Here is a 24,115-nt window from a genome sequence, read left to right as displayed (position 1 = left end):
AAAAATACTATAAATAAATTGCATTTGCACCCACAATCTCCACCATTACTGTTGTTTCCGCTGACATTTTTGTATACTTTGGTGTCTAAAGTGCTGCATGCCATATTGAACTCTCTTAACTTTCTGGACCACTGAAGTAATCTTGCAGTGAGAAACATGACCTGAGGTTCTGTTTGTATTGCAGAATCTTTCTATGCTGCCATATCCAGGTGGATATATGCCTGATTTAGTTGATCACTGCCTGTTTTGTTTCTATCTTGAATGTAAGAAATCCAGTCTATCGGGGAGCTATTAATTTATTCCGCCATCTTTGTCTGCTGCCAGACCATGACCCCTGAGAAGTGTCAAAATCTTATATGCCAGCATCAATGTTTAGGCAGCAGCAGATTTTCCTACACATATGCAGAGATACTTTGCAGAAAAGGGGCAAAGCAGAAATTATGTGTCTTAATTTTTTTTTAAAAAGATACCAAATGACACCTAGAAGCATTTATTTTATGCAACAAACTTAAATATGATCATGTGTACATAAAAGTGTACACTCTGCTGAACAATGCCAGGAAAAATCAATATTGATGCAAATCTTCTAAATTAAACATGAAAAAATGAGCTGGGACAGGAAGATAAAAACATGAAACAGACTTACTTTCAATCAGCACAATGCTTAAAATTGAGAACAATCCTAAACATTTCCAACTTTCCTTACAAAGCTGCCAAAAGTCCAACTATTTTTAAAAATTGATTTTTTACATCAATAATAAAAATCTGGTGACAAACATTATAAAATCAAAGTCTGGGCTGTCTTTACTCCATTAAAATTTAGAATATTCCAACAGAACCACAGGAGTAAACCCACTTAGAAGTGATATATGTTTTTATAAAACAACCAACAATATGTACATTTATTGCAAATTATATTAAACTAAAATGGAGGGGGAAATGAAAAAAAGATGAAATGTCTACTTGCAAATCAATCCTTAAGTGATTAGTCTCCTACTCTGATAAAAGTCAGAAAGCAACATGTATAAAAATTGTCACTATGTGACTTTTCATAGCAGGAACCAAAATCTGTACATCTTATTTTGCTGGAAAGAATTATACATAAGAGTCTCCAAAAGAAAAGCTGATGAGAATTCAGGTATTTTCCTTGTGTCTTGGATTAAAATTCATTCAGTAGGCTTCTATATTTTCTTGAAAAGAGGATGGGCAATATCTGGTTCTAAGTCTAATAATTTTTAACAATGCTGTAAGGACTTCACTCTGACTTCTTTAAAAAATGCAGCATGAAAATTAATGGAGTAAAACACTTTTAAACTCCAGATATGCAGAAACTGGAATCAAGTGTTAAGCAATTTGCTTAATTATTGACTTTTCATAAAAAAAGTCTCTGGGGAAATAAGTACAGATGCTTTTAGCCTCTCAAGAGTTTCTGCAGATTAATTTTATCTGAAAGGGAAGCAGAGTTTTCCTTCTGTTTTCAGAGCAGAAAGCTGTGTGATCTGAAGTATTTTCAGTTCCTATACAGGAAGTTTCTTGGTTTTTGCAGAAGCTTGGAGCATGCCTTCATTTGGCCCTCCTTTCCTCCCTTTGCGAGGAAGTTTTCTTTTTACCTTGTGGAGGAGGAAAACAAAATTTTTAGAAAAAAACTTGCTGAAGAAAGTTCAACCAGGAAATGAACTCTGCTTCCTTAAAGTGCATATTTGATTTCTTACAATAAGGCTGCAATCCTATACACACTTACCTGGGAATACACAGAACTTCTGAATATACATGCATAGGATTGAGCTGCAAGTTGCGGTCTTACCCAAGACATCTGTGTTGCAGAAGATAAAGGACTGATCCAAATATCATTGAAGCCAATTTATAGTGGGTTCAGTAATATTTTTTTATGAAAGCATTATTTTAAATTCAAAGCACAAGCATATTTTATCACACTCCAACAATGTAGGTGAATGATCATAAAGATGCTTTAGCATGAGTATAGAAACACTCAGCAGTGGAGTTGTAGCCAAACAAAGGGGAGGACAGTATTATGTACTCCTGGTTTATCAACTTCCATTGTCTAACTTAACTAAATTTTTAACACATAGAAATAGTCCTGTAATGCCCAACATTTAACGTCAGCCATTTTTATACAAGAGCTGACTGCAACCACCTCCTTCCAGCACCCACAATTATACAAACAAACAACAAAGCCCTGTATAAGCTGCCTGTTGCACCTTTAGGAAGCCTCCCTCTGTTAGATCTGTATCCTCAGGGTCTTCCTGGCTGCTCTCACAAAGTTTAAAGAGATCCATTTCACTTGGAGAATATCCAGGACTTGATTCTATCTCCAACACTGAATCTCCATCACTTCCCAGCACCTGGCTTCTGAAAAATGTTAGAACGGGAATATCATTTGGGAGTAATATTCTAACTAAACCAAGCTAGGAACTGCACTTCTGTCCTTTGAATTCAGACAAGGCGATTTCAGCTTTTCAGAATGGAAGTCTATATAGGTCAGCACGAGATTTTTCTTGTCTCCCTTTGAAACATCAATCAACATAAGGGATATCAATGTACTTTACAGATGTGCATGAATGTGTTTTATAGAAAGATTTTTTTGCTGTTAAATAAAATGTATAGTTGCTTTTAAGTAAGCCAAAACACAGCTTCTTTCATCTGAGATATTGCTAGAAGGATTCCTAGCCCAATTCCAGACGCGATAAATACCTCCTCAATCTTGAACAGGGATCCAAAGAGCTACTTTAGGCATGCCCAAGGTCAGGCCTTCGCAACTTGTGACCCCTGCCCACCCAAGACAGCCTAGTAGCCATGTCTGTCAGCAACAGCTGGGGGGATGTGTGTCACAATTTATGCAGGTCTGCACATGCCTGGTAGGATTTTACACTTTTTGTTGATTTTGAAACTCCCTCCCCCTCCAACGACTGGGGAAGGCAATGGCAAACCACCCCGCTACAGTCTGCCATGAAAACGCCAGTGAAAGCGGCGTCCCTCTAGGAGTCAGCAATGACTTGGTGCTTGCACAGGAGGAACCTTTCCTTTCTTTTCCCCCTCCAAAAACAGCTTGCTGTAAAGCACTGGTGTTAAACATGTTGGGGTCCTGGACCTCCTGAGAGCTGGATGACATCTGGGTGTGAGCTTGCCTCAAAGCCTCACCTCTCCCCATATCATCTGGTCCCACCTACCCCAACCATTTTGTTTTTCTCCATACAGACTGAGACACAGAGCTCAGAAAGCAAAGGACTCTTGGGCAGGCTTCGCCCATGTTGATGTTGCTACTTCCGAACAGAGGAATCCATCAGTAGCCAGAATCAATACTCTGGGAAGGCCATAGCAATGAAGTAGCTGACACTCCTCCTTCTGATCCAGAGGGTAAGCACAAGGTATATATGGATCTACTGGTAGATCTCTGAGTGAGGGATTTCTGACACCCGATAATAGTAGCAATAAAATTACTCCTCTCCCACCCTAAATTATACCACTGAAATGAAGAAAACTTGCAGTAACTAAGAATGATTTTGCGTGTAGGACTGTGACATTCAGTTCTGGTAATCAAAAACAAATTCCTGGGCTGGCTGTATGTCTTTTGCATCAGTCTCTGGTTAGTGAATCTCAGGGTTCTCATAAAAAACAAAGTAGTTCCCACAAACCTGAAGTCTGCCCACTCCTGTTCTAACCCCACTTGGCCAGCAACAAGCCATATTTTCGACTGACCAAGGGCTGAAGGACCAACAATGCTGGTATGGTTCCACAAACTTTGGCTTGCCTTAGTAGCAGCCATCATTTGTGCCTGCCCACCATTTCCACTGACCCCTCTCCTCCTCAAGTCCGCCAGTGCACGTAAGGAATCTTACCATTATGTTCTACTAATGTAACAAGGCATATCCAGCTTCGTCACACTTGTTGGCCCCTGGGAAACCCAGCCCCAACACAAACTCTGGCCACATACCCACAGGCCAGGCCATCTCAGTTCTACTATCCCCAGCAATAAACACACACAAAAGAGGACAGGGGGAAGGCTGGGATGGTGGGAGGAGGGAGAAGGCCAAAGAATAAGGAGCCAAGTGCTTCAGATACACTGGGAAGAAAAGCAGTAGTCTGACACAGTGACCTCAGCTCGCCCCCTCCTTGCTTCTGTGGCCAAGACTGGATGGAGTGTCCAGGCTGCAGCTCTTCCTTGTACATTTGAGGAACTGCCAGCAAGAAATATGTGAGCCCTGCTCCCTGCATGGAAGTGTAAGCCAACTCTGACCCTCTCCACATTCTTTGTGTTCACCAAAGGAGTTTCTCTTAATTCCAATACAGAGACCTCTTCCTCCTCAGAGTTCTTCGCCCAACGGGAGGAGCAGTCACCCCTAGTGAGGGGATTTGTGGAACTAAACATTAGCTCTGCCCATTTGTTTTAAGTGGGAATCAAACATGGGCAAAGGAGTCTAATACCTCCCCTAATTATGAACAACAGAAATTTTGACAGCGTTCTTCCCATACTCTGATGTTTACTCAGATTTGCCTGTGCCTTGGCTTGTGCACAGCTGAGGAGCATAAAAGTAAGCAAATCCACCCAACCTTCTACTGTTGTTTACACTGGGTGTGTGGGTGGGACTTTTTCCCTGTATCTCAAACTAAATGGAAGAAACAATGGAGCCACATAATGGCAAGGGATAACTTCAGGGGGAGGGGGGATTGCACATCCGGGCTTCCCGTTGCCTACCATTCTTAACAAGAAGGGAAAGGGGCTGCTCATATGGTTGCTTCTTTTGATTCTGGTAAGGGCAAATCTCAAAGAGCCACCCACCACCTTCTGTCTACTTATCAGAACTTTCCATGTCACCTGGAGAGAAACACACACTTTTAAATGACTAAAATAAGAGTTTTTGCCTTCCACACTCCTTGCCTCTGGCATTCATAAACATTAGCCTAGGAAAATAAAAAAAAACCATTTAAGGGTTGCCATTCTCACAAAACAGAATCTAAACATGTGTGCTAAGGAAAATTCATATTCTCAAAGAAAAAATTAGTGTTTACCTTTGTAGATCAATCTGTCTTTGTGCTGGTATTGTTTTTTTCGCTGTGTCTTGCTGTTTTGGCACTTTAGCATTACTTGCCTCTAAACCTCCTGGACCTTCTTGACTTGGTGGTGCCCTTTTTCGCCCTCTACCAGATGATTTACTTGTTTCAGCATTTTTTGCTGTGGTGCCCTGAGATTCAGACTTGGGTGGACGCCCTCTTCTGGGTTTGGGAGGCGCTGGTTGTCCTGTTTCATCCGTTTTCTTTTCTTCCGTTTTTTGCTGAATATTCTCTGTTCCAGCTGCTGTTGCGGTTCTTTTTTTCCCACGTTCAGTGCTAACATTTCCTTGCGTTGCCTGATCGGAGTTAATCTCCTAGAGAAGAAAAAGTCATTGCATCTTAGAACTACATTTTCAAGGGCAATTACAGCAACCTCCTTGGCAAGCACCACAGCATAATTAATCCAAGGAGATCTATTGCTGAAAACAGGAATTCTCATCTCCAAACCAGGTCATTTCCAATAGTGTGCTTGTAAGATATTACATAAACCAGGATTCGGAGATGTCATAATGGAACTTCAACAGGTTTCGATGTGGTTTCCAAACACCTGGTTGAACGGCAAATCCTGATTAGCATTAACTATGGGTTAAGGTCAGGGCCAACATGAACCATAACCATATTAAAGTTGGCAGGGGAAATTTGCGCCAAGGAGGGAACCATATGGGATCCGACAAACTGTTCCCTTAACCACAATGTTCTGTCTGTGATGCCTGTACCAGCCTATTGCGAACACCTTTCCACTTGAGTGTGGCAGACTGTTTGCATTTCTCCTCCTAATCAGAAGGAATTAAATATATCAATTGAAAAAAGTTACTTTTTAAGTGATCGAATACCTCTCTGTTAAGTTTATTCTGATCCCAATTTAACGTGTTCTGTGACTTTATTTATTTAAATTGTGTATTTATCTTCCCTTTCTTTCAAAGGAGCTCAGGGCAGCACATATGGTGCTCCCACAACACATGTTATCCTCACAACTAATGAGATAGGTGGCTAAGAGATCATGAGCTTCATGGCTGAACATGGATTTGAACCCAAGTCCCACTGGTCTAAGTCCAATATTCTATCTACTATATTGTAGTGGCTCATGTTTTCTACTCAAAACAAATTAGATCACCAAACTCAAAGCATTATGGACATGAAACAAACCAGAGACAACCACTAAATGTTGGCCATAACTAGTCCTTGCATAATATTACTTCACATACTTAAACATTTCTTCCTGTCTCATATTCAACACCAGTTCAACTGGCATCAAAAGATATTAAAGCAAAATAACTGATTTTCTCTCATTCAAATAAGAAAAATCTTGCTTTAAGCTGCTCACCTGCCTTCTTCCCACATGTCAGGAAAGTTATCAGCATTATTAAATTTGAGTGTGTTGCCATAAGAAGGCAAAAAATGGAATAAGAATATCAACCATACCTTATTCTTTACAGGTTCGATTTTTGCTGGAGTGACAGAAATAATTCTCACTGGGTTTTCATCATTTTCACTGACACCAATTTCTGATATATCTGAGCTCTGCTCTCTGTTGGAGGAATTTAAAAAAAAACCTCAATGTACATCTGCTTTTCTTTGTAACTATGTTAACCACAAATGTATTTCCTCTATTTCAATCTAATTGATTAACAACTCAAAAGGAAAAGAACTGAATAAGATGTATTTGGAAGTTGATAGCTCTGCTTCAAAAAAAATTTAAAGGACCAAATTAGGATTGGTCCAAGTTCTTCCACCTCCAAAGCTTTCACTTTTGAGCTAATACAATGGTATGAACTCAGACTTTATTTAGATCACAGTCTAGCACAGAATCAGGTGAACTTAAATGTATTGGTTTCAATGGCCTTAAGTGTACCTACCTCTGTGCTGAACTGTGACCTTAACTTTCAAATTCATTATCTCCACAACTACAGCAGACTCAAATACTGAAAGTGCAGGTTGTCTTTTAGAAATTCTATTCTGCATTACAGGCACTCAGTTTCAAAGTTAGCCCTGAAATACACATTCCATATAAATTTACACAAGCACTTAATCTGTTATGTGGTTTGAGACTCCACATGAGTAAGAGTAAATGAGAAAATGTTTCTCATTTTTCTTGAGAAAATTTTTCAACTGACAATCAAGCTTTATCTAAATCCCAATTGATATAATACTGCTACTACGTAAAACATATTCTAAAGAATTGTATAATAGAAAGGATTTAGATGGTGGTATTCATTGTATCAACAGTATAATTATTTGTAGCCTAGTAATTTAAGTAATTTATTTGTAGCCTACTAATCCCCTTCATGGATCACTGCCTTGTTGTGGCGAAGGGGCTTGTGTAACTCAATGAAGCCATAAGCTATGCTGTGCAGGGCCACCCAAGATGGACAGGTCATGGCAGAGAGTTCTGACAAAATGTGGTCCACTGGAGAAGGAAATGGCAACCCACTCCAGTATTCTTGCCAAGAAAACCCCATGGAACGTATCACAAGGCTAAAAGAGATGACACCGGAAGATGAGCCCCTCAGGTCGGAAGGTGTCCAATATATTACTGGGGAAGAGCAGAGGGAATTTCCAAGTAGCGCCAGAAAGAGTGATGCGGCTGGGCCAAAGCCGAAAGGACACTCAGCTGTGGATGTGTCTGGTGGTGAAAAGAAAATCCGATGCTGTAATGAACAATATTGTTTACGAACCTGGAATGTCAGATCCATGAATCAAGGTAAGCTGGAGGTGGTCAAACATGAGATGGCAAGACTGAACATCGACATCTTGGGAATCAGCGAACTCAAATGGAGAGGCATGGGCGAATTTAATTCAGGTGACCATCATATCTACTACTGTGGGCAAGAATCCCTTAGAAGAAATGGAGTAGCACTCATAGTCAACAAAAGGGTGGGAAAAGCAGTACTGGGGTACAATCTTAAAAACGATAGAATGATCTCAGTACGAATCCAAGGCAAACCATTCAACATCACAGTAATTCAAGTCTATGCCCCAACCACTGAGGCTGAAGAAGCTGAGGTTGATCGGTTCTATGAAGACCTACAACACCTTTTAGAACTTGCCAAAAAAAGATGTCCTCTTCATCATAGGGGATTGGAATGCTAAAGTAGGAAGTCAAGAAATCACCGGGATAACAGGCAGGCATGGCCTTGGTGTACAAAATGAAGCAGGACAAAAGCTAATAGAGTTTTGCCAAGAGAACACGCTGATCATAGCAAACACTCTTTTCCAACAGCACAAGAGACGACTCTACACGTGGACATCACCAGATGGCCAATATCGAAATCAGATTGTTTATGTCCTTTGCAGCCAAAGATGGAGAAGCTTTATACAGTCAGTAAAAACAAAACCTGGAGCTGACTGTGGCTCAGATCATGAGCTTCTTGTTGCAAAATTTTGGCTTAAATTGAAGAATGTAGGGAAAACCACTAAACCATTCCGGTATGACCTAAATCATATCCCTTATGAATATACAGTGGAGGTGAGGAATAGATTGAAGGGATTACCTGATAGGCAGAGTGCCTGAGGAACTATGGATGGAGGTCCGTAACATTGTTCAGGAGGCAGCAACAAAATCCATCCCAAAGAAAAAGAAAGGCAAGAAAGCCAAGTGGCTGTCTGATGAGGCTTTACAAGTAGCTGAGGAAAGAAGGGAAGCGAAAAGCAAGGGAGAAAGGGGAAGATATATCCAACTGAATGCAGAGTTCCAGAGAATAGCAAGGAGAGACAAGAAGGCCTTCTTAAATGAACAATGCAAAGAAATCGAGGAAAACAACAGAATGGGAAAGACTAGAGATCTCTTCAAGAAAATCGGAGATCTCAAGGGAACGTTTTGTGCAAAGACGGGCATGATAAAGGACAAAGAAGGCAGGGACCTAACAGAAGCAGATGAGATTAAGAACGACAAGGCTGCATATTGTCACCCTGCTTATTTAACTTATATGCAGAGTACATCATGAGAAACGCCAGGTTGGATGAATCACAGGTCGGAATTAAGATTGCCGGGAGAATTATCAACAACCTCCGATATGCAGACGATACCACCCTAATGGCAGAAAGTGAAGAGGATCTAAACAGCCTCTTGTTGAGGGTGAAAGAGGAGAGTGCAAAAGCTGGTTTGAACCTCAATATTAAAAAAACTCAGATCATGGCATCTGGCCCCATCACTTCCTGGCATATAGAAGGGGAAGAAATGGAAGCAGTGACAGATTTTACTTTCTTGGGCTCCAAGATCACCGCAGACGGTGACTGTAGCCATGAAATTAAAAGACGCTTGCTCCTTGGGAGGAAAGCTATGGTACACCTAGACAGCATAGTAAGAAGCAGAGACATCACCTTGCCGACAAAGGTCCGTCTAATCAAAGCTATGGTTTTCCCAGTAGTAATGTATGGCTGTGAGAGCTGGACTATAAGGAAGGCTGAGCGCCGAAGAATTGATGCTTTCGAACTGTGGTGCTGGAGAAGACTCTTACGAGTCCCCTGGACTGCAAGGAGGTCAAATCAGTCAGTCCTAAAGGAAATTAACTCTGAGTGCTCATTGGAAGGACAGATACTGAAGCTGAAATATTTTGGCCACCTAATGCGAAGAGAAAACTCTCTGGAAAAGACCCTGATGCTGGGAAAGACTGAAGGCAAAAGGAGAAGGGGACGGCAGAGGATGAGATGGCTAGATAGCATCACCGATGCAATGAATATGAACTTGAGTACGCTCCGGGAGAGAGCGCAGGACAGGAAGGCCTGGCGTGCTATGGTCCATGGGGTCACGAAGAGTCGGACACGACTGAACAAAATTTAAGAATATACTTTTGGCCTATTCTAAGATGTCATGAGGCTGTTAACACTGGATGCTATGGCCAAAGTAGCATAAAGGATTAAGCAGGTTTCAGCTCAGGATTAGGGGTTGGGATAAATAACTAATTGGTGGGTTACCTTCATTAAAGTATTTGGAATAATGTTCCTATGCATAAGCATCAGTAGTTTAGATTGCAGGTTATAGATATTGTGCAGTGGAGCAATCAGTTGTATTGCATCTGTTATACCTATTGTAATGTCAAGTTAGTTAGGGACTTATCAGTATTATTATATCAGAAAATATTTCTTTGAGATTAAAAAAAATCTGATTAAGAATGTAGAAGAGTTGCATATGCAGTGTAATGCCTGTAAGATGAATCAAGAGTTCCAAATATTATTTGTATCTCTGTAATCAATTTCCTGTACGACGCTGGGCAATTTACAACCTCTTAATTTCTAAATTAGTTTAGGAAAATGAAACAACATCAACAGAAAACACAATCCCACATACAGGTGATTACAGTACAATCCCATATTGAGAGGAAATATCTCTTAACATAAGAGCCTGTTTTAAAATCTGAATTATATTACTGAAAAGCAGTGTACCTTGATCTGTTTCCTGTAGGAGAGCTCAACTCTGAGTTTACACTATTATTGCTTCCAGTTTCTGATCCTGTGTTTCTGATATATGGTCTTCTTCCAGTTGCAGATAAAGGTTTATTTACCGCACCTAATACACCAGTTGGTTTAGGCTAAAATGTACAAGAGTAAGCTTATTTAAGTTGAAATAAATACAGACAATTTACAGAATATGATTTAAAACGCTTCTCCTTTTTAGTGAAAACAGTACAACAGTATTAGCCAGTAAATGGGCTCCTTGAACCTGGTTCTATAAGGCACATGCATATATCATTAAACAGCTGCAGCTGCCACCAGTCCTGTGTAAATTCCTGAACATGCATACTCTGCTATAAGCACAGCAAACTCAATATAAACCTGGGGCTATATTGCAAGACCTTGGTCTTCCCCTCCAAGATCAGAGCAAGCTCAAACGTGCCTGAATGATCTAGTTGCAAATTGCCCCAGGATTATTTTCTCTTAGATTGCATTAAACTGCACTCTGCGATTTAAGTACAGGAGCAGAAAGTACAAAAAAACTGTGGACTGGAATTCTAAAATTAACACAGCGTACATACTACAAAACCATGGAACGTGTTCACTCCTTATAAGAAATGTACGAGTGTTCACACCCTCCACATGAAAATGAACATCACTGTTCTATCGTAGGAACGTTGCCAAGTTAGGACACAATCCACAAATCAGCTGCATTAGTTCAACTGAAATCAAGAAGGCTAAACGTGTTTAAGTGGACATGCAAGTAATTATAACAGTGCAATCCTAAGCATGTTTACTCAGACGCAAGTCTCACTGAACTCAATGGGATTTACTTTCAGGTAAGTGTGCATATAATTGCAGCCTAAACAGGCTGCAGATTGTACTTCATTCAGTCAACTGTATATTCCATTTTATTATTTCTCAAAAACCCGAAAGAGTTGATGGTTATCAATGTGACATATTAAATCAAGAACTAGGACCACAAACAGTACCTTTCCCGTTAAAAGAAGAACTCTAGTCTCTTCTGAAATATAATTCCTGTCATTGCAAAAATCCTTCAAGGAAAAGAAGGAAAGAAGTTACTTATTTTTTCATGCTAAACTTAAGGAAAACTTGTTTTAACTTAATATTTTAATATTAAAAAAAATATTTTCAGGATACAATTCAGGAACCCAAGGTTCTAATCTAAAGGATATTCTAAAAGAAAAAGTAAGTGCTACACTGTGAGTTACTAATATTTTATCCAGCTTCTGCATTATATAACTGGCCTATACAGAGAGTGCTCATTATCCCACATAGCACGCAGAAAATTTATTTCTTTGGCTTGGCATTTATAAAATAATCTAGTGAAGACAGATAAATACTCAATATTCCTGAACATGTACAAAATGCAACAAACATTTAGTAGTGTTCTTTCATTGGAGAAGAAGACAGGACAGTATTTAGATAATTATCTTGAAGCTATGCCTAAGCAGAAAATAAAGCCAAAGATTTATTTTCATTATTTCACAAAATTACCTTTTCAGGTTGTGTAAAAAATTTGGTTGGCAATACAGGATCCTTTGGAGAATCTGCATTACATAAAGCGCTTTTGCTGTTGATTACACACAGGGCCACATCACATACAGTATAGAGTTTCTGAGGGGGGAAAATGATTACAGCACTTTGGGAATTATTTTGCAATTTTAAATGAGAACAAAAGGCTATGCTAACCCCATCATACCCAGAAATCAATGAGCCAGCTATTTTAAGGATTTGTTTTATGCTTTTTTAAAAACAACAACAACCCAGCAGTCCCCACAGATATACTGACCTGGTTTGCATGATCACTGCAACCCACCATGGTTTATTTAAACCATGGTGGGTCACACCACATGCGGGCAGCCATTTTGAATATTCATCTCCCGGTAGGGGGTTGCTGTGATTTGTTGTGCTGTCTGAACCCAGGTGGCAGGGGTGGCTGCAGAGATGGTACAAACCAGCTCATTACCTCCTGGTACAAGTACTGGCTTATTTTCTAACTTATACAAACACGCCAGATGGCTACTGATTTAAAAGATTCTTTTAACTTGATAAATAGGTTAGTCTTTAAGGTACCACAAGACCAGTTGTTTTTGCTGCAGCAGACAGACATGAGTACCCTTCTAGAAGAGCCCAGTAATAGTTCTCCTACGTTCCTACTTTTACAGTATGCTTGTCAGTCCCAGCAGCACACGTACACACTGTTCCCCTTCTATGGGAATTATTTCCAATTTAGCCCTATTTCATGACAACTATAGATAAACGTTTTTTGTAAGGTGAGATTGCTAACACAAAATGCTTACAACTAAAATTATCTCTGGAGAGAAATGAGAGATTCTGGCTTAGTGCTTGCTCTGAAGTATTCTGTCCATCTTGTTCAATAACTGACTTCGAAACCCTTCTCTTTCCACATTTCTTACTTCATTGGCCTTTGGCTCATCTGGAGACTGTGCATCCCGTGTAAGTTTGATACTTTCTGTCATCTTCTTCATGAAGGCGTGACTATTATTTTCATTCTTTGTCATTAAGACTTCCAGCATGAACCACAGGCACCTAATGAAATACAAATACCAGGAAACACATATAAACACTAACGCTTTTCCTAAAGGCATATTTGAGTCTGACAGTACCTCCCTTCAATCTCTACATTTTATGTCCAGCAATCCCATACTGCATGACTTTACATTATAAACTAGGCACTTCCCCCCCCTCTAAATTAGAGCAAAAGGAGGACACTGGAAGCCACAGGAAGCATATCTTAGGAGTTCTAGAGAGTAACGGGATGGAATAAATTGCAGAAGTGAGTGCTGAGCTTGGGTCAATATAGTCTGGAAGTTTAGTTAGGGACTCCACATGGAGTGAAGTCCTCCCGAATTAGCAGAGCCTGGGAATTTGGAAATGAAAATTTTAGTTGGTAATCCAACTACCCTGAACACCAAAAACAAACAGCCATCATGGGAACCAATCTGCATCCTGCAACAGGGTGCTCATGCCTGCTGTTGCAGCATTTTTCAGAAAATAAGCTTTGCCTAGAGAATGGCCTCCAAGACACATGATGCAGTTCTACTGCTAAAGCTAAGCAGGTCTGGTCTGGTCAAATGTATGGATGACTCCAGACTGCAGCAGAGCGGCCGCAGCAGTTTTGGCTGCTCTTACCAGCCAACTCTGTAGGTGATTGGAATAAACCATGCTGAGTGCCAGATGACACGATAACCCATGGTGGGTTAAATAACCCTTACCACAGACCGTGCATTATCAGAGTGGCTTATTTTGGCCAAATAAGCCATCGTGGATTTAAAAAGTCCCAACAGACAACACAATACCCACGGAGGGTTAAATAAGCCATGGTGGCTTATTTAACCCATTGTGGGTTATCGTGATGTCCAAACCCAGTCAAATACTGCTTTCTCCTTAAAAACAAATTGTGTTCTGATGTCCAAACATATCTCCCCCACATCAAAAGCAACAATTTGTATCCAGTTTGTCAAATATCTAATGTAGTATGACACGTACTCTTTGATATCACGAAGTTGATCAACATCTTGAGGTTTTGTAAAATCTGGATCATGAGCCAGCAAGTGAATCATGTATGGTACCACATATTCAGGCAGCAGAGATAACAGCTTTTCTGGAATAACATGATATAAAAGTTTCATAAGCAACCTAGATACAGAAAACACAATACTGAATACCAGAGATTTCACTGTTTGCTATTATGCAAATAAGCAATACAACTGTACAATAAAAATATTGTAAAGTTATTTAAATTATTTCATTAATAAAGAATTAGGGAATGACATATCAAAACGTATATAAACATAACTACTGCTTTATTCTTGCACATAACTAAAACAAGTATTTGGAGTCAAAATATAATGAGAGAAAATTTTATTTGTAAGCAAATTTACTAACCATTGGCCATAGGATTCTGTTTAATATACTCTCGTCGTATACTTATATTTTTAAGCAAGCACTGTCTTGCATGTGCTCTCCTTTCTTTTACGGGGTCTTTGGCACACAGTGCAAATATTGCCATATACTCCAATGGGAGCAGTAATTTTACTAGGGCCTTATGCAGCTTCTGAGCAAATATCTGTCTCACCTGGTAACATTCATCCTGCAAGAGGAAAAAACAGTGTAAGTGCAACTGAGCAGCCAAAACAAGCTACATGGGTTAAGAAACTCTCATAAACAATTCTAAGATATATGTTTACATACAGTGCAGTACCTACAATGTTTAAAGAAAGGAAAACACATAATCCTAGCCTGAATAGAAGTTTTATGGTAGGGAATGTGCCCTACCTTAATTAACTGTCCCCTTCATACCACTTCAAAGATGGTTACTTACATTAATGACCAGTGCACAGAGTTGGAATTGCTCTGGGGTTATAATTTCATGGTAACAGGGCTCCTGTGCAAGTTTCATTATGGCGCTGCCAGCAGCCAGTCGTAGACGGGACATGTCAGATTTGCTGCATACAAAAGAAAATAATTCTTCCTCTCTCTCAGAAATCACAGTTGTGTCTAAATACGCATGAGCACTGTGAAAATCCTAACCAATACATTACACAAATAACATGATTTCTAGCTGACTACCCTAAAAATTACCTTGTAAGAGATTACACATTGACACAACATTTCAGGCATTCATTAGCAACTTTGGCTTTTTTGTTAGATCATTCACTGTTATGCTTTGCAGACTTGAGCCTGATCTTGAGTAAGCTTCTGAGATGGCTTGTGGGAATGGGGAGGAAAATCCCAGTACAAGGGGCAATTTATACCTTGATGACAGCTTACATCTCTGCCAGGACTTGGTATATATAGTGTCAGGATGATACAGCTCTCAAAATGTACAAAATAAAAATGGCACCCAAAACAGTAGCTTGGTGGGTGTTAAATGGCAAGCACCTTGTTATCCTCAGGGTGCCATTTCAGCCACAAGTGGCACAATTCTTACACTATTGGTTAGGATTCAGAATACAAAGTACTGCTTCTACACAGCCTTCATTTCTTTTCAGTCTGAACTATAGAGAACATCACATGATGGACTATGCTTTTTTTCCTACATGAGCCTTAAAAACAGCTTTAAAATTATTCTTCAGAGGCAGAGGTGTACACTACTCAGTCCTTTTAAAATAATGTATTTTCCTATTCAGACTGCAAGACAGATTGGAATGCTCATCCCAACCACACTGTGTGAAGTGGGAGTGAGTATTACACTGAATGTTTGACATCCAATCAACATCTACTATTCGAAATCTAACAAAGGAATCCACATGTAGAACTCTCACTTTCATGTGCGGATGTTCCTTGCTAGATTGGCACATAAATACGAACATTCCTAGAGGAAACCACTGAGAATTTTTGAAGACGTTTTACCTGATTCTCTTCTGTTCTGTCAAGTCCCCTTCACTGACTAGCATAGCTGATAATAACCGGAGCGTTGAATTTGCAGATTTTGACTGGTTGTTTTTCATACCCAAGAGCCAACGTACTAGGAGTTTAATTGCTTGAACCTATTAGTAGATAAAAACAAATAACTGATATTCATAATAGCATTGTAAAGATGTCTAGTTTACTTCAATTAGTTATTGTTTGAGAGTTAGTTCTATACAGAAATAACAACTGGTCTGAGAAAAATTAAATTCATCTTCGATTTCAGAATAAGAGAAATGTGTACGTGCGCATGTGTGTGAGAGAGAAACATTCATGCAAGGGCATTACACGTAAATGAGATGGGAGAAAAGAGGATGAACATTTTTGTACCATGCTTGTCACAACTTCAGTTAAATTGCTGTATTATTTATCTGAGTGTGTATTTGTGTACTGAACTATGGAAAAGACAACTGAAAAAAATGTGAATTGGTTATTTAGACAGGTCTGATAGAATTCTGTTTTGTTTAAACCTTAAAGCTTTCTAAAAAATTAAATGCAAGGGGCAATCTACATTACAACTTTAAACTGGTTTCAAACTGGTTTCTCTAAAGGGATCCTGCAGTTTCATGAGGGTACTGAGAATTCTTTGCTAGAGACCCCTGTCCTCTGCCCAAGCGGCCCCTCTTCCTAGAGCTACAACTCCCAGAATTCCTGTATTTGGTAGCCGTAATCGCTAAAAACAGGTTTGAAACCAGTTTAAAGTTGTAATGTAGATTGCCCCCAAGTGACTGATTTAAAACTTAGGGCAGCTATATATTTACTTACGTTTTCTGTTCTCTTTTAACATAAGAACTATACATGTTTAACAATGAGAAATAAAAATAACTAGCTCTATTTCTTAGTAAAGTAACAGGCCAACATCACAGAAGTGTATCACATGTATAAGAGAAATAAATTAGCAATTTGGTACAAAATTAATTCCACATAGACCTTTGAAGGGAAAATAGTTTTTCTAATTAAAGAATAAAAAAGGTAAAGGTAAAGGTGTCCCCAACCAGTTGTGTCTGACTCTAGGGTGTGGTGCTCATCTCCATTTCTAAGCCGAAGAGCCAGCGCTGTCCGAAGATGCTTCCGTGGTCATGTGGCCGGCATGACTGAACACTGAGGTGCACGGAACGCTGTTACCTTTCCCGCCAAAGCGGTACCTATTTATCTACTTGCAATTTCTTGCTTTCGAACTGCTACGTTGGCAAGAGCTGGGACTGAAGACGGGAGCTCACTCTGTCACGCGGCACTCAGGTCTCGAACTGCTGTCCTGCCGACCTTCCGGTTTGCAGTTCAGCGTCTTAACCACTAAGCCACCGTGGCCCCTAATTAAAGAATACCAAAACTTAATTTCTTCACAAGCTAAGATGTTACAAAGGTCACTCTATGTAGCTTATACTAATGATGAATAACCTTAACACTGGCGTATATTTTTGTAGGAAATCCCTACACCTCACAACTAAAGGCAAGATATTAAACTACCTTTGCTAGAACTTCTGGAGAAACCTCTTCATCTGGAGACCATAATTTCCCGTTTTTCTCACCTGTAGACTGCAAAGATAGATACAAGATTGAAAGCAGTTCAAAGAAAAAATGCAAAAAAGATCTTAATTTAAAAAAGGATTTTAATATACTTTGCATTCTTCCCATAGGGTTATATCAGATATTTACATAACATTTCTTCATTCTCCCCATATGGCTTCAACTTTCATTATATTATACTCAACCTTACCCTGTCATTCATTAGGAGATCTTTTACAATGAAATTTGCAACTACAGATTTCATTGGTGATGCAAACTGGTCTGGTGCCAACATGGAAATGTGACCCAAAGAAACTAGAGGAGTTATAAGTTGCTCTGGAACATCAGCATTCAAACTTCTACTTAGAGGCTGGAGAAGAAGAAGAAAAATCATTATCTATTGCAAATAAGAGATATTTACTTCCAAAATAGTATACTGACCTGTATAATTATTACAAGTATAAATCTCAAAACCTGAAATGAAATACAGGCTCACTTTCTTACTCAATTCAATATATTGGTTTGGACTAAAAGTCAAACAGCTTGAACACTCCGTATTTAGAGAATTACTTGTTCCTATATCTCACCTGATTTTCAGAATGCCCATGGTACAACACTATTTGCATACCTCTATGAAGAGGTTATGGTTAGACACCACTCTTTGACCTTTAATTCTCTTCAAGATCGAAGCATCTTTGAGAAGTGCTCTATAACCATCCCTTTTTGGCTGCCTTTGAGAGACTATGCTTAGATTAGTGAAAGGCTGCTATAGTCAGGATGTATTATTTGGATTTGATGCTGTGTTACATATTTTGGGTTTGGGGGATTCATTTAGATTTAGTGTAAATACAGGGGGCAGTATCCTACTAGCAATTCCTGAAAAAACTGGAAACAAGCAGGAAGCTTGTTTCTGGAATGGGGCAGGTCAGCGGAGCTCACAGAAGATGGGTAACTCAAAAATATATTCAATAAATATTTTTCTCTGCTTGTGTCTTTGACCATTTTCCCTTAAAGTATATAAACAGATAAACAGGAGAAATAGCCGAGCTTACTAGTTTTCATGTCAGAATGGTCTGACATCTAACACTGGAGCCGGCCCTAAATGGGTAGAAAGTGGTCACACATTCACACCCATTCTCACTTTCTACCACCAGGTGTCAGAGAGCATGTTGATTTGGAGAAAAACCCTCCCATCCCATCCCATCAAAATACACCATATAGGTGGGGAATATTGGCAACATTTTAAGCAACTTGGTAAGGTTTCAAGCATATATTGAATACAATAATGTCTGCCAAGTGATGAAACAATCATTGGCTATAAATTACCTGTCTTAATTGCGTGATTATTTCAATTTAAATAAACATGCATATTACCAAAACCTAAATATAGGTGCTTTTTTGAGATACCGAAGGAAGTGCAAGATGTTCGTTTATTAAATTGCAGTTTTCACTATTATGCAGAAAAGGCCATTACCGTCTTCATTCCCTGTTACACTAACACATCAGTACAAAAACATCTTCCAAAAATTAACAAATGTGTAGTTAGTTTTCAGCTCACCAGGCAATCAAATAAAGCTTTATTTGTCTACCAATAAAAGCTTCTTGCTCTGTCTTCTATAGAAGTAAAACGAGTTTACATTGCCCACTTCTTATAACAATCTAGGATTATATAACATCTAAAATACAGTATATAACACTATAAGACATATAGACTTGGTTCGCACAACGCAACCACCCATGGTGAGTTGTCAGCCTTTCTTGTTTCAGGGTGGCTTGTTGTGACATCCAAACCTGACATGGTTTCCCCAGCATGGTTTCTTAACCATGCACAAGTCACCCTGAGAACCCACGGCTTGTTTTTGGGTTGTTTTCAGAATGGCTTGTCATGACATGTGAACCCGATACAATACTTTGAGCACGGCTGTCAGAAAGGGCTACAGAGCCGCCTGGCAAGAACAGCAAAAAACCTAGTCACTCCTCGTGATCTTGCTAACAATATTCCTCTCTATTATGTCTTGAAATGACACTAGTTTTACTCCCCCAATTTGTCATCTCACTAGACAGTGACACCATTTTTTTTCACCTTCAGGGAAATTTGCACAGATTTAAGGTTATTTTATCCCCACCTTCAGGAGATTTCCGCAAATTTGCAGCACAAATCTCCCCAAAGTTTTTAAAAAACCTGTTTTGAAGTTAACTTTGCGCAAAAAGGTGAAAAAAAATCTACAAAATAAAGTCTACTCCACTAACAAGTGCATTTATGCTGCATAGGCCCATGGGATATGTACCAGGAGCGAGTGGAAGGACCAAGGGGGAAACAAGCCACAGCAAGCCTGATAGTCTGTCAGAAGTAACAGGTTAGTGAAGGAACAACCAACCCACCGTGGTTTATCATAACATGCAAACTGGCCCATAGTGTTATATATTTATTAAGTGTTATATAATCCTAGGGCAGTAGCCTACACTGCCCACACACCAGCAGGACCCACTGCTAGCGCAATGGGGAGCTAGTGGTTGTTAAAGCAACTTGAAATGAGTGGAAAAAATTGTTCTGGAATGGGGCAAGTCAATGACCTGATTCACAAGTAATGAGAAGCTACTGCAGGGGTATTTCCCCACAGGGCTTTTTGTTGCTGTGGCAGCCACCTTTTTGAACATTCGAGCCATGGCTGGGGTGTGCTGTAGCTTGTCGTTATGTGCGAGGGTGGGTTGCTGAGGTGGTTAACAACCCCCAGCAACCCACCCTCACTGTGTTCGCAGGTAACGACAAGCTACAATAACCCCGCTGTGGCTCAAATATTCAGAATGGTGGCTGCTGCCATGACAAGAATCCCCACAGGGGAATTCACCCACAGTGGCTTTTTGTTACATGCAACATGGGCCAGTGAAGCTCATAGAAGACAGTTCTGCTGACCTGTCCCAATCTGGAAACAAGTCTTTCTGCTCGTTTCCAGGGTTCCTTTACAAAGTGCTGACAGCCCTCTGCGCAAGTGGTAGGTCTCATGGGTGCAACACAATCAGCAGGAGTGCAGCAGCCCTGTTGGATACTGCCCCTAGATTGTTAGAACAATTCCTAAAGGCCTAATAATTGTGACGCCGTTCTTCTGTGGCTTTTAAAAATGTGCAAGGCAAACTTACCTCAAAGATTTGTGCAAGCTGAACTTCTTTATTTGAAAATATGGCATGTATACAGTGGACAGCTTGTTTTGCTTGGTGAGGTGTTCCTCTCTTTGCTTTCTGATGCAAGATAGGAATTAGGGTTCTGCACAGATTTAGCAAAAAAAAGAAATGTTACCCAAAATAAAATTCTTATAGTATTTACATGAAGTCAATCAAATGTTTTTGGAAATGTCTGTGGATCACCACCATATAAAATTGCAACATTAAATTAGGAGCAAATATTCCTGTCTGGAATGGTAGTTCAAATGCATTGGTTATTAGCACACACACACCTCAACCACACGTGTTGATTAGTATGGAAGAGGCAATAATGGTAATGGGAAGATACCTTGTTAACTTTGCAACAGGACTAAGGCTTAGATCTAAAAGTTGCCCTACAGAAGCGGAAAGGCTCTTCTGCTCGTCTGAAGTGCATGTCCCAATTTCTGCTGATTTCTTTCTGCTGCTGCAGCCCACCATCCATGCCACATCCCATATCATTCAAGAGGGAGCAGTTTTTCAAGGGCAATGGGGGGCTGATCGAAGCCCAATTTCTCACTTTTAAAAACTTGTTTATTGGTATATTCATTAAGATAAAGATAATGGAGGGCACAATCTTATGGGGATAGTCAGCTGCCTCCAAACTGGGAGGTAACTGACTATGCAATGCAGGGTGGGCAGAGCGCAGAAGAGCTTTGCCTCCATTCTCTGGCTGCTCTGCATTTGTGGCCAGACAGCCGATTTTGTCTGTCTAGCCAGGGCACCTCAGAGCGGGGAGGGGGGAGGCTGGACGGCGCATAAGGAGCATTGTAACAGAGCTTCCGCCATCCCCTCCCTGCTACCAGGAATGCCCCCTTTCCCCCCACTCCATGCTGCTCTTACGAGTGTGGAGCCAGGGATGAACCGTACTGCCTACGAGGCAGTGGGGGAGGGGAGGTGGTTTTCTGGGAACTGAGCTCAGAGCACTGGCTCTAAGCTCAGTTCCCTGGAAACAACAGATTCTATGGCCACTATTTGGCAGCCATAGGACTGCGCCCTTATGATAAAGAATAATACACAAACACACATACAAAAATCAATACACAAATAATATTTCGTATTATGTTTACTGATTGAAGAAGTCTGTCTTCAATTTAATATTTAACATTATTGGGTGATCAGTCTCCAAAGTTCATTTGATATGTCTACCATAAGAGGGGACCTACTAACTCCTATTATTTTAACTAACTGCACTATCCCCCAGACTTTCATTAGTTCTCCTTTTCTGTAGGTTCAACATGCATTTTCCAGTATTTGCCATATGTCAGCCTAGTTAACACTAATAAATATAAGGTGATATTATATTCTCCAGATTGTACATATTTTATTTAATTCTGAATATAGTAGTAGATTGTCAGAGACAACATATTCCAATATTTTTGCACTGACATACAAGTCCACCATGAAATATACAAAATAATATTTTATATTACTTCTAAATCAAGATTTACTATTAATGGTATAATATATTTCATAGATTTGCATGGTGATGTGCCACTGACATTTTTAAACAGTTCTTTCAGATTTAAACAGAGTGAATGTTCTGAGCCTCATGTAAAGAGGCAATGCCATATTTCATCTCCTAATACACATTGTACATCTTTCTCTCATTTTTGCATACAATTTATCAATTGTTGTGAACTGCCCAGAGAGTTTCAGCTAGTGGGTGGTATAGAAATGAAATCATCATCATCATCAATTAATAATAATTAAAATATCTCCTACTAAAGATAAAATGTGATTACATTTTGAAAAAAAATCTGGAGTTTTCTGAATTCTGTTAACAACATTAATAAAATTCGAGTGTGTGTTCAAGAAGCTTCTTATCTGGAAATATTGAAATAAAGGTATAATCTCTCTATAAACTAATTATTAACCATTTATCTTCATATTTAATTATTTTGTATTTTTCCATACGCTAAAATTTCCCAATTTTATCAGGCGCAAGAGCTACATTTTTTACTACCAAGACAAAAGGTGGTTTTATATTTTATTTTTCTTCTTCTAGATTAATGAGTAAAGAGGAAGCCTGCTACATAGTTACTTACCTATTAACAAAATATTAACTTCATTCATCCAATCTAATGATAGCGTGAATTTTGATGCAGGATAACATACAAATGTTTGGCATTCCTATTTCCCATCGACTATATTCTGTATTCTCTATGATTCCTAGCTTTTTGTCACTTCAAATATCATTAACATGTTTTACCACTGTCTTAAGATCTTATCTGTCATTTAATTAGCATTTTACATAATAACATATTTATCTTTGGTAAAATGTTCATTTTGATTACATTAATTCACCCTTCACAGGAAATACATATGCTTTTGAATATCAAAAAACTATCTTGATTAAGGAAAGGATCTAGTAAAAAAATTAAAATACAGCTTTTAAGTTCCTGAACACGCCCAGGTATTTAGAACCACTCTCTCCATCCTCTAAGGCCAGGGGTGGGCAACTTGTGGCCCTCCAGATCTTGCAGAACTGCAACACCCATCATACCTCACCATTCTGGAAAGCCACATGATTCTCCTAGAAGACTGTCTTGTCAGTACATTGCTTTTATCAGGGCCAAATGCCATTAAGTCAGTTTTATCTAAATTAAGCTTCTAATCAGGTATCTCACTGTAATAAAACTTTCCATTTTCATCCCATCTAGGCCACAGGATGTGATCCAACATGTCTCTAATGTAGGAACTAGAAGACACACATGCAAACCCAGTTTTTTCTTTTTCAAATGATGACTGAAAATTAAGGGATGCAATAGGAATGGGCAATTATAGGCAGCTATGCATGTTTGCACCAACAAGAAGAAGGGTTGTCTGGTATCAGCATGTTCAAAGACTGAGGCAAATAGATGTCACAAGAACTTTGGGTATGTGGAAAAATGCACTCACGATCTTATCTGAGGCAGATCTGTTTCTATTTTGTGGCCAGTGTTTCTGAATATCTGAATAGCTGCCTCTGCTACCTTATCATCTTCCATCCTGAGGCACTGCAGGAGAGATTCATACGTCTCTGCAGAGTGGAACGAGGTAGGATGTGTGAAAGACAGAACCTATGGATACATATCAAAACCAAAATTAATGCATCCTGAATATTTGCGATAGTGGCAGGCTATAAATCTAGACAAAACACAATGATTTCCCACATGAGCTTGCTTTAAAGGAAGGGGTGGGCAGCATGAAGCACTGAGATTTTCTTCTGAAATCCTAATAATCCTTGCCTTGTTTTATTTAATTGGTTTTAAAAAAGACTTTGTCTTCATGGATGCAGAGCAGAGATAAGTTTGAAAATGGCAATGTTTCCTTAAGTGGTTGCCATTTCCAACACTAAGCAAGTCCATACCTCCCCTTAATAACAACATATGAACTAATGTGTGTATTATGGCAGTATAAGCATGCTTCTCAATGTGTCTATTTGATTTGTTTGTTTTTAATCTTTCTATAAATATGTTCAAAGCAATTTCTGAAGAATTATGAAATTAGT

The 24,115-nt window shown here is 39.3% G+C and overlaps 1 protein-coding gene across 2 annotated transcripts in view; it reads right to left on the bottom strand.

The window, feature by feature from the left end:
- Positions 1-282: 282 nt before the first annotated feature.
- Positions 283-24,115, bottom strand: part of PDS5A (PDS5 cohesin associated factor A) — a 68,353-nt gene continuing 44,520 nt past the window's right edge. Inside the window, exons 19-34 of one of the 2 annotated variants that reach the window (XM_084856932.1) lie at positions 23,524-23,684; positions 20,563-20,686; positions 17,636-17,794; positions 17,386-17,454; positions 15,862-15,998; positions 14,831-14,954; positions 14,395-14,599; positions 13,996-14,110; positions 12,903-13,035; positions 11,980-12,099; positions 11,454-11,516; positions 10,453-10,598; positions 6,493-6,598; positions 5,029-5,384; positions 2,220-2,370; positions 461-1,610 (exon numbers count right to left, since the gene is read on the bottom strand). In XM_084856932.1, coding sequence (XP_084713058.1) covers positions 1,518-1,610; positions 2,220-2,370; positions 5,029-5,384; positions 6,493-6,598; positions 10,453-10,598; positions 11,454-11,516; positions 11,980-12,099; positions 12,903-13,035; positions 13,996-14,110; positions 14,395-14,599; positions 14,831-14,954; positions 15,862-15,998; positions 17,386-17,454; positions 17,636-17,794; positions 20,563-20,686; positions 23,524-23,684 — 2,262 coding nt within the window. In that variant the 3' untranslated portion in view covers positions 461-1,517. Of the gene's footprint in view, positions 1,611-2,219; positions 2,371-5,028; positions 5,385-6,492; positions 6,599-10,452; positions 10,599-11,453; positions 11,517-11,979; positions 12,100-12,902; positions 13,036-13,995; positions 14,111-14,394; positions 14,600-14,830; positions 14,955-15,861; positions 15,999-17,385; positions 17,455-17,635; positions 17,795-20,562; positions 20,687-23,523; positions 23,685-24,115 lie in introns of both variants that reach the window. The other variant, XM_084856933.1, reaches the window with a different exon arrangement.

This window comes from Heloderma suspectum, chromosome 5, assembly GCF_057233095.1.
Source record: "Heloderma suspectum isolate Gila_16-S chromosome 5, 16-S_ref, whole genome shotgun sequence".
NCBI lineage: Eukaryota > Metazoa > Chordata > Lepidosauria > Squamata > Helodermatidae > Heloderma > Heloderma suspectum.
Note: the sequence above shows the minus strand (reverse complement) of the source record. Positions and strands in the feature narration are given on the sequence as shown.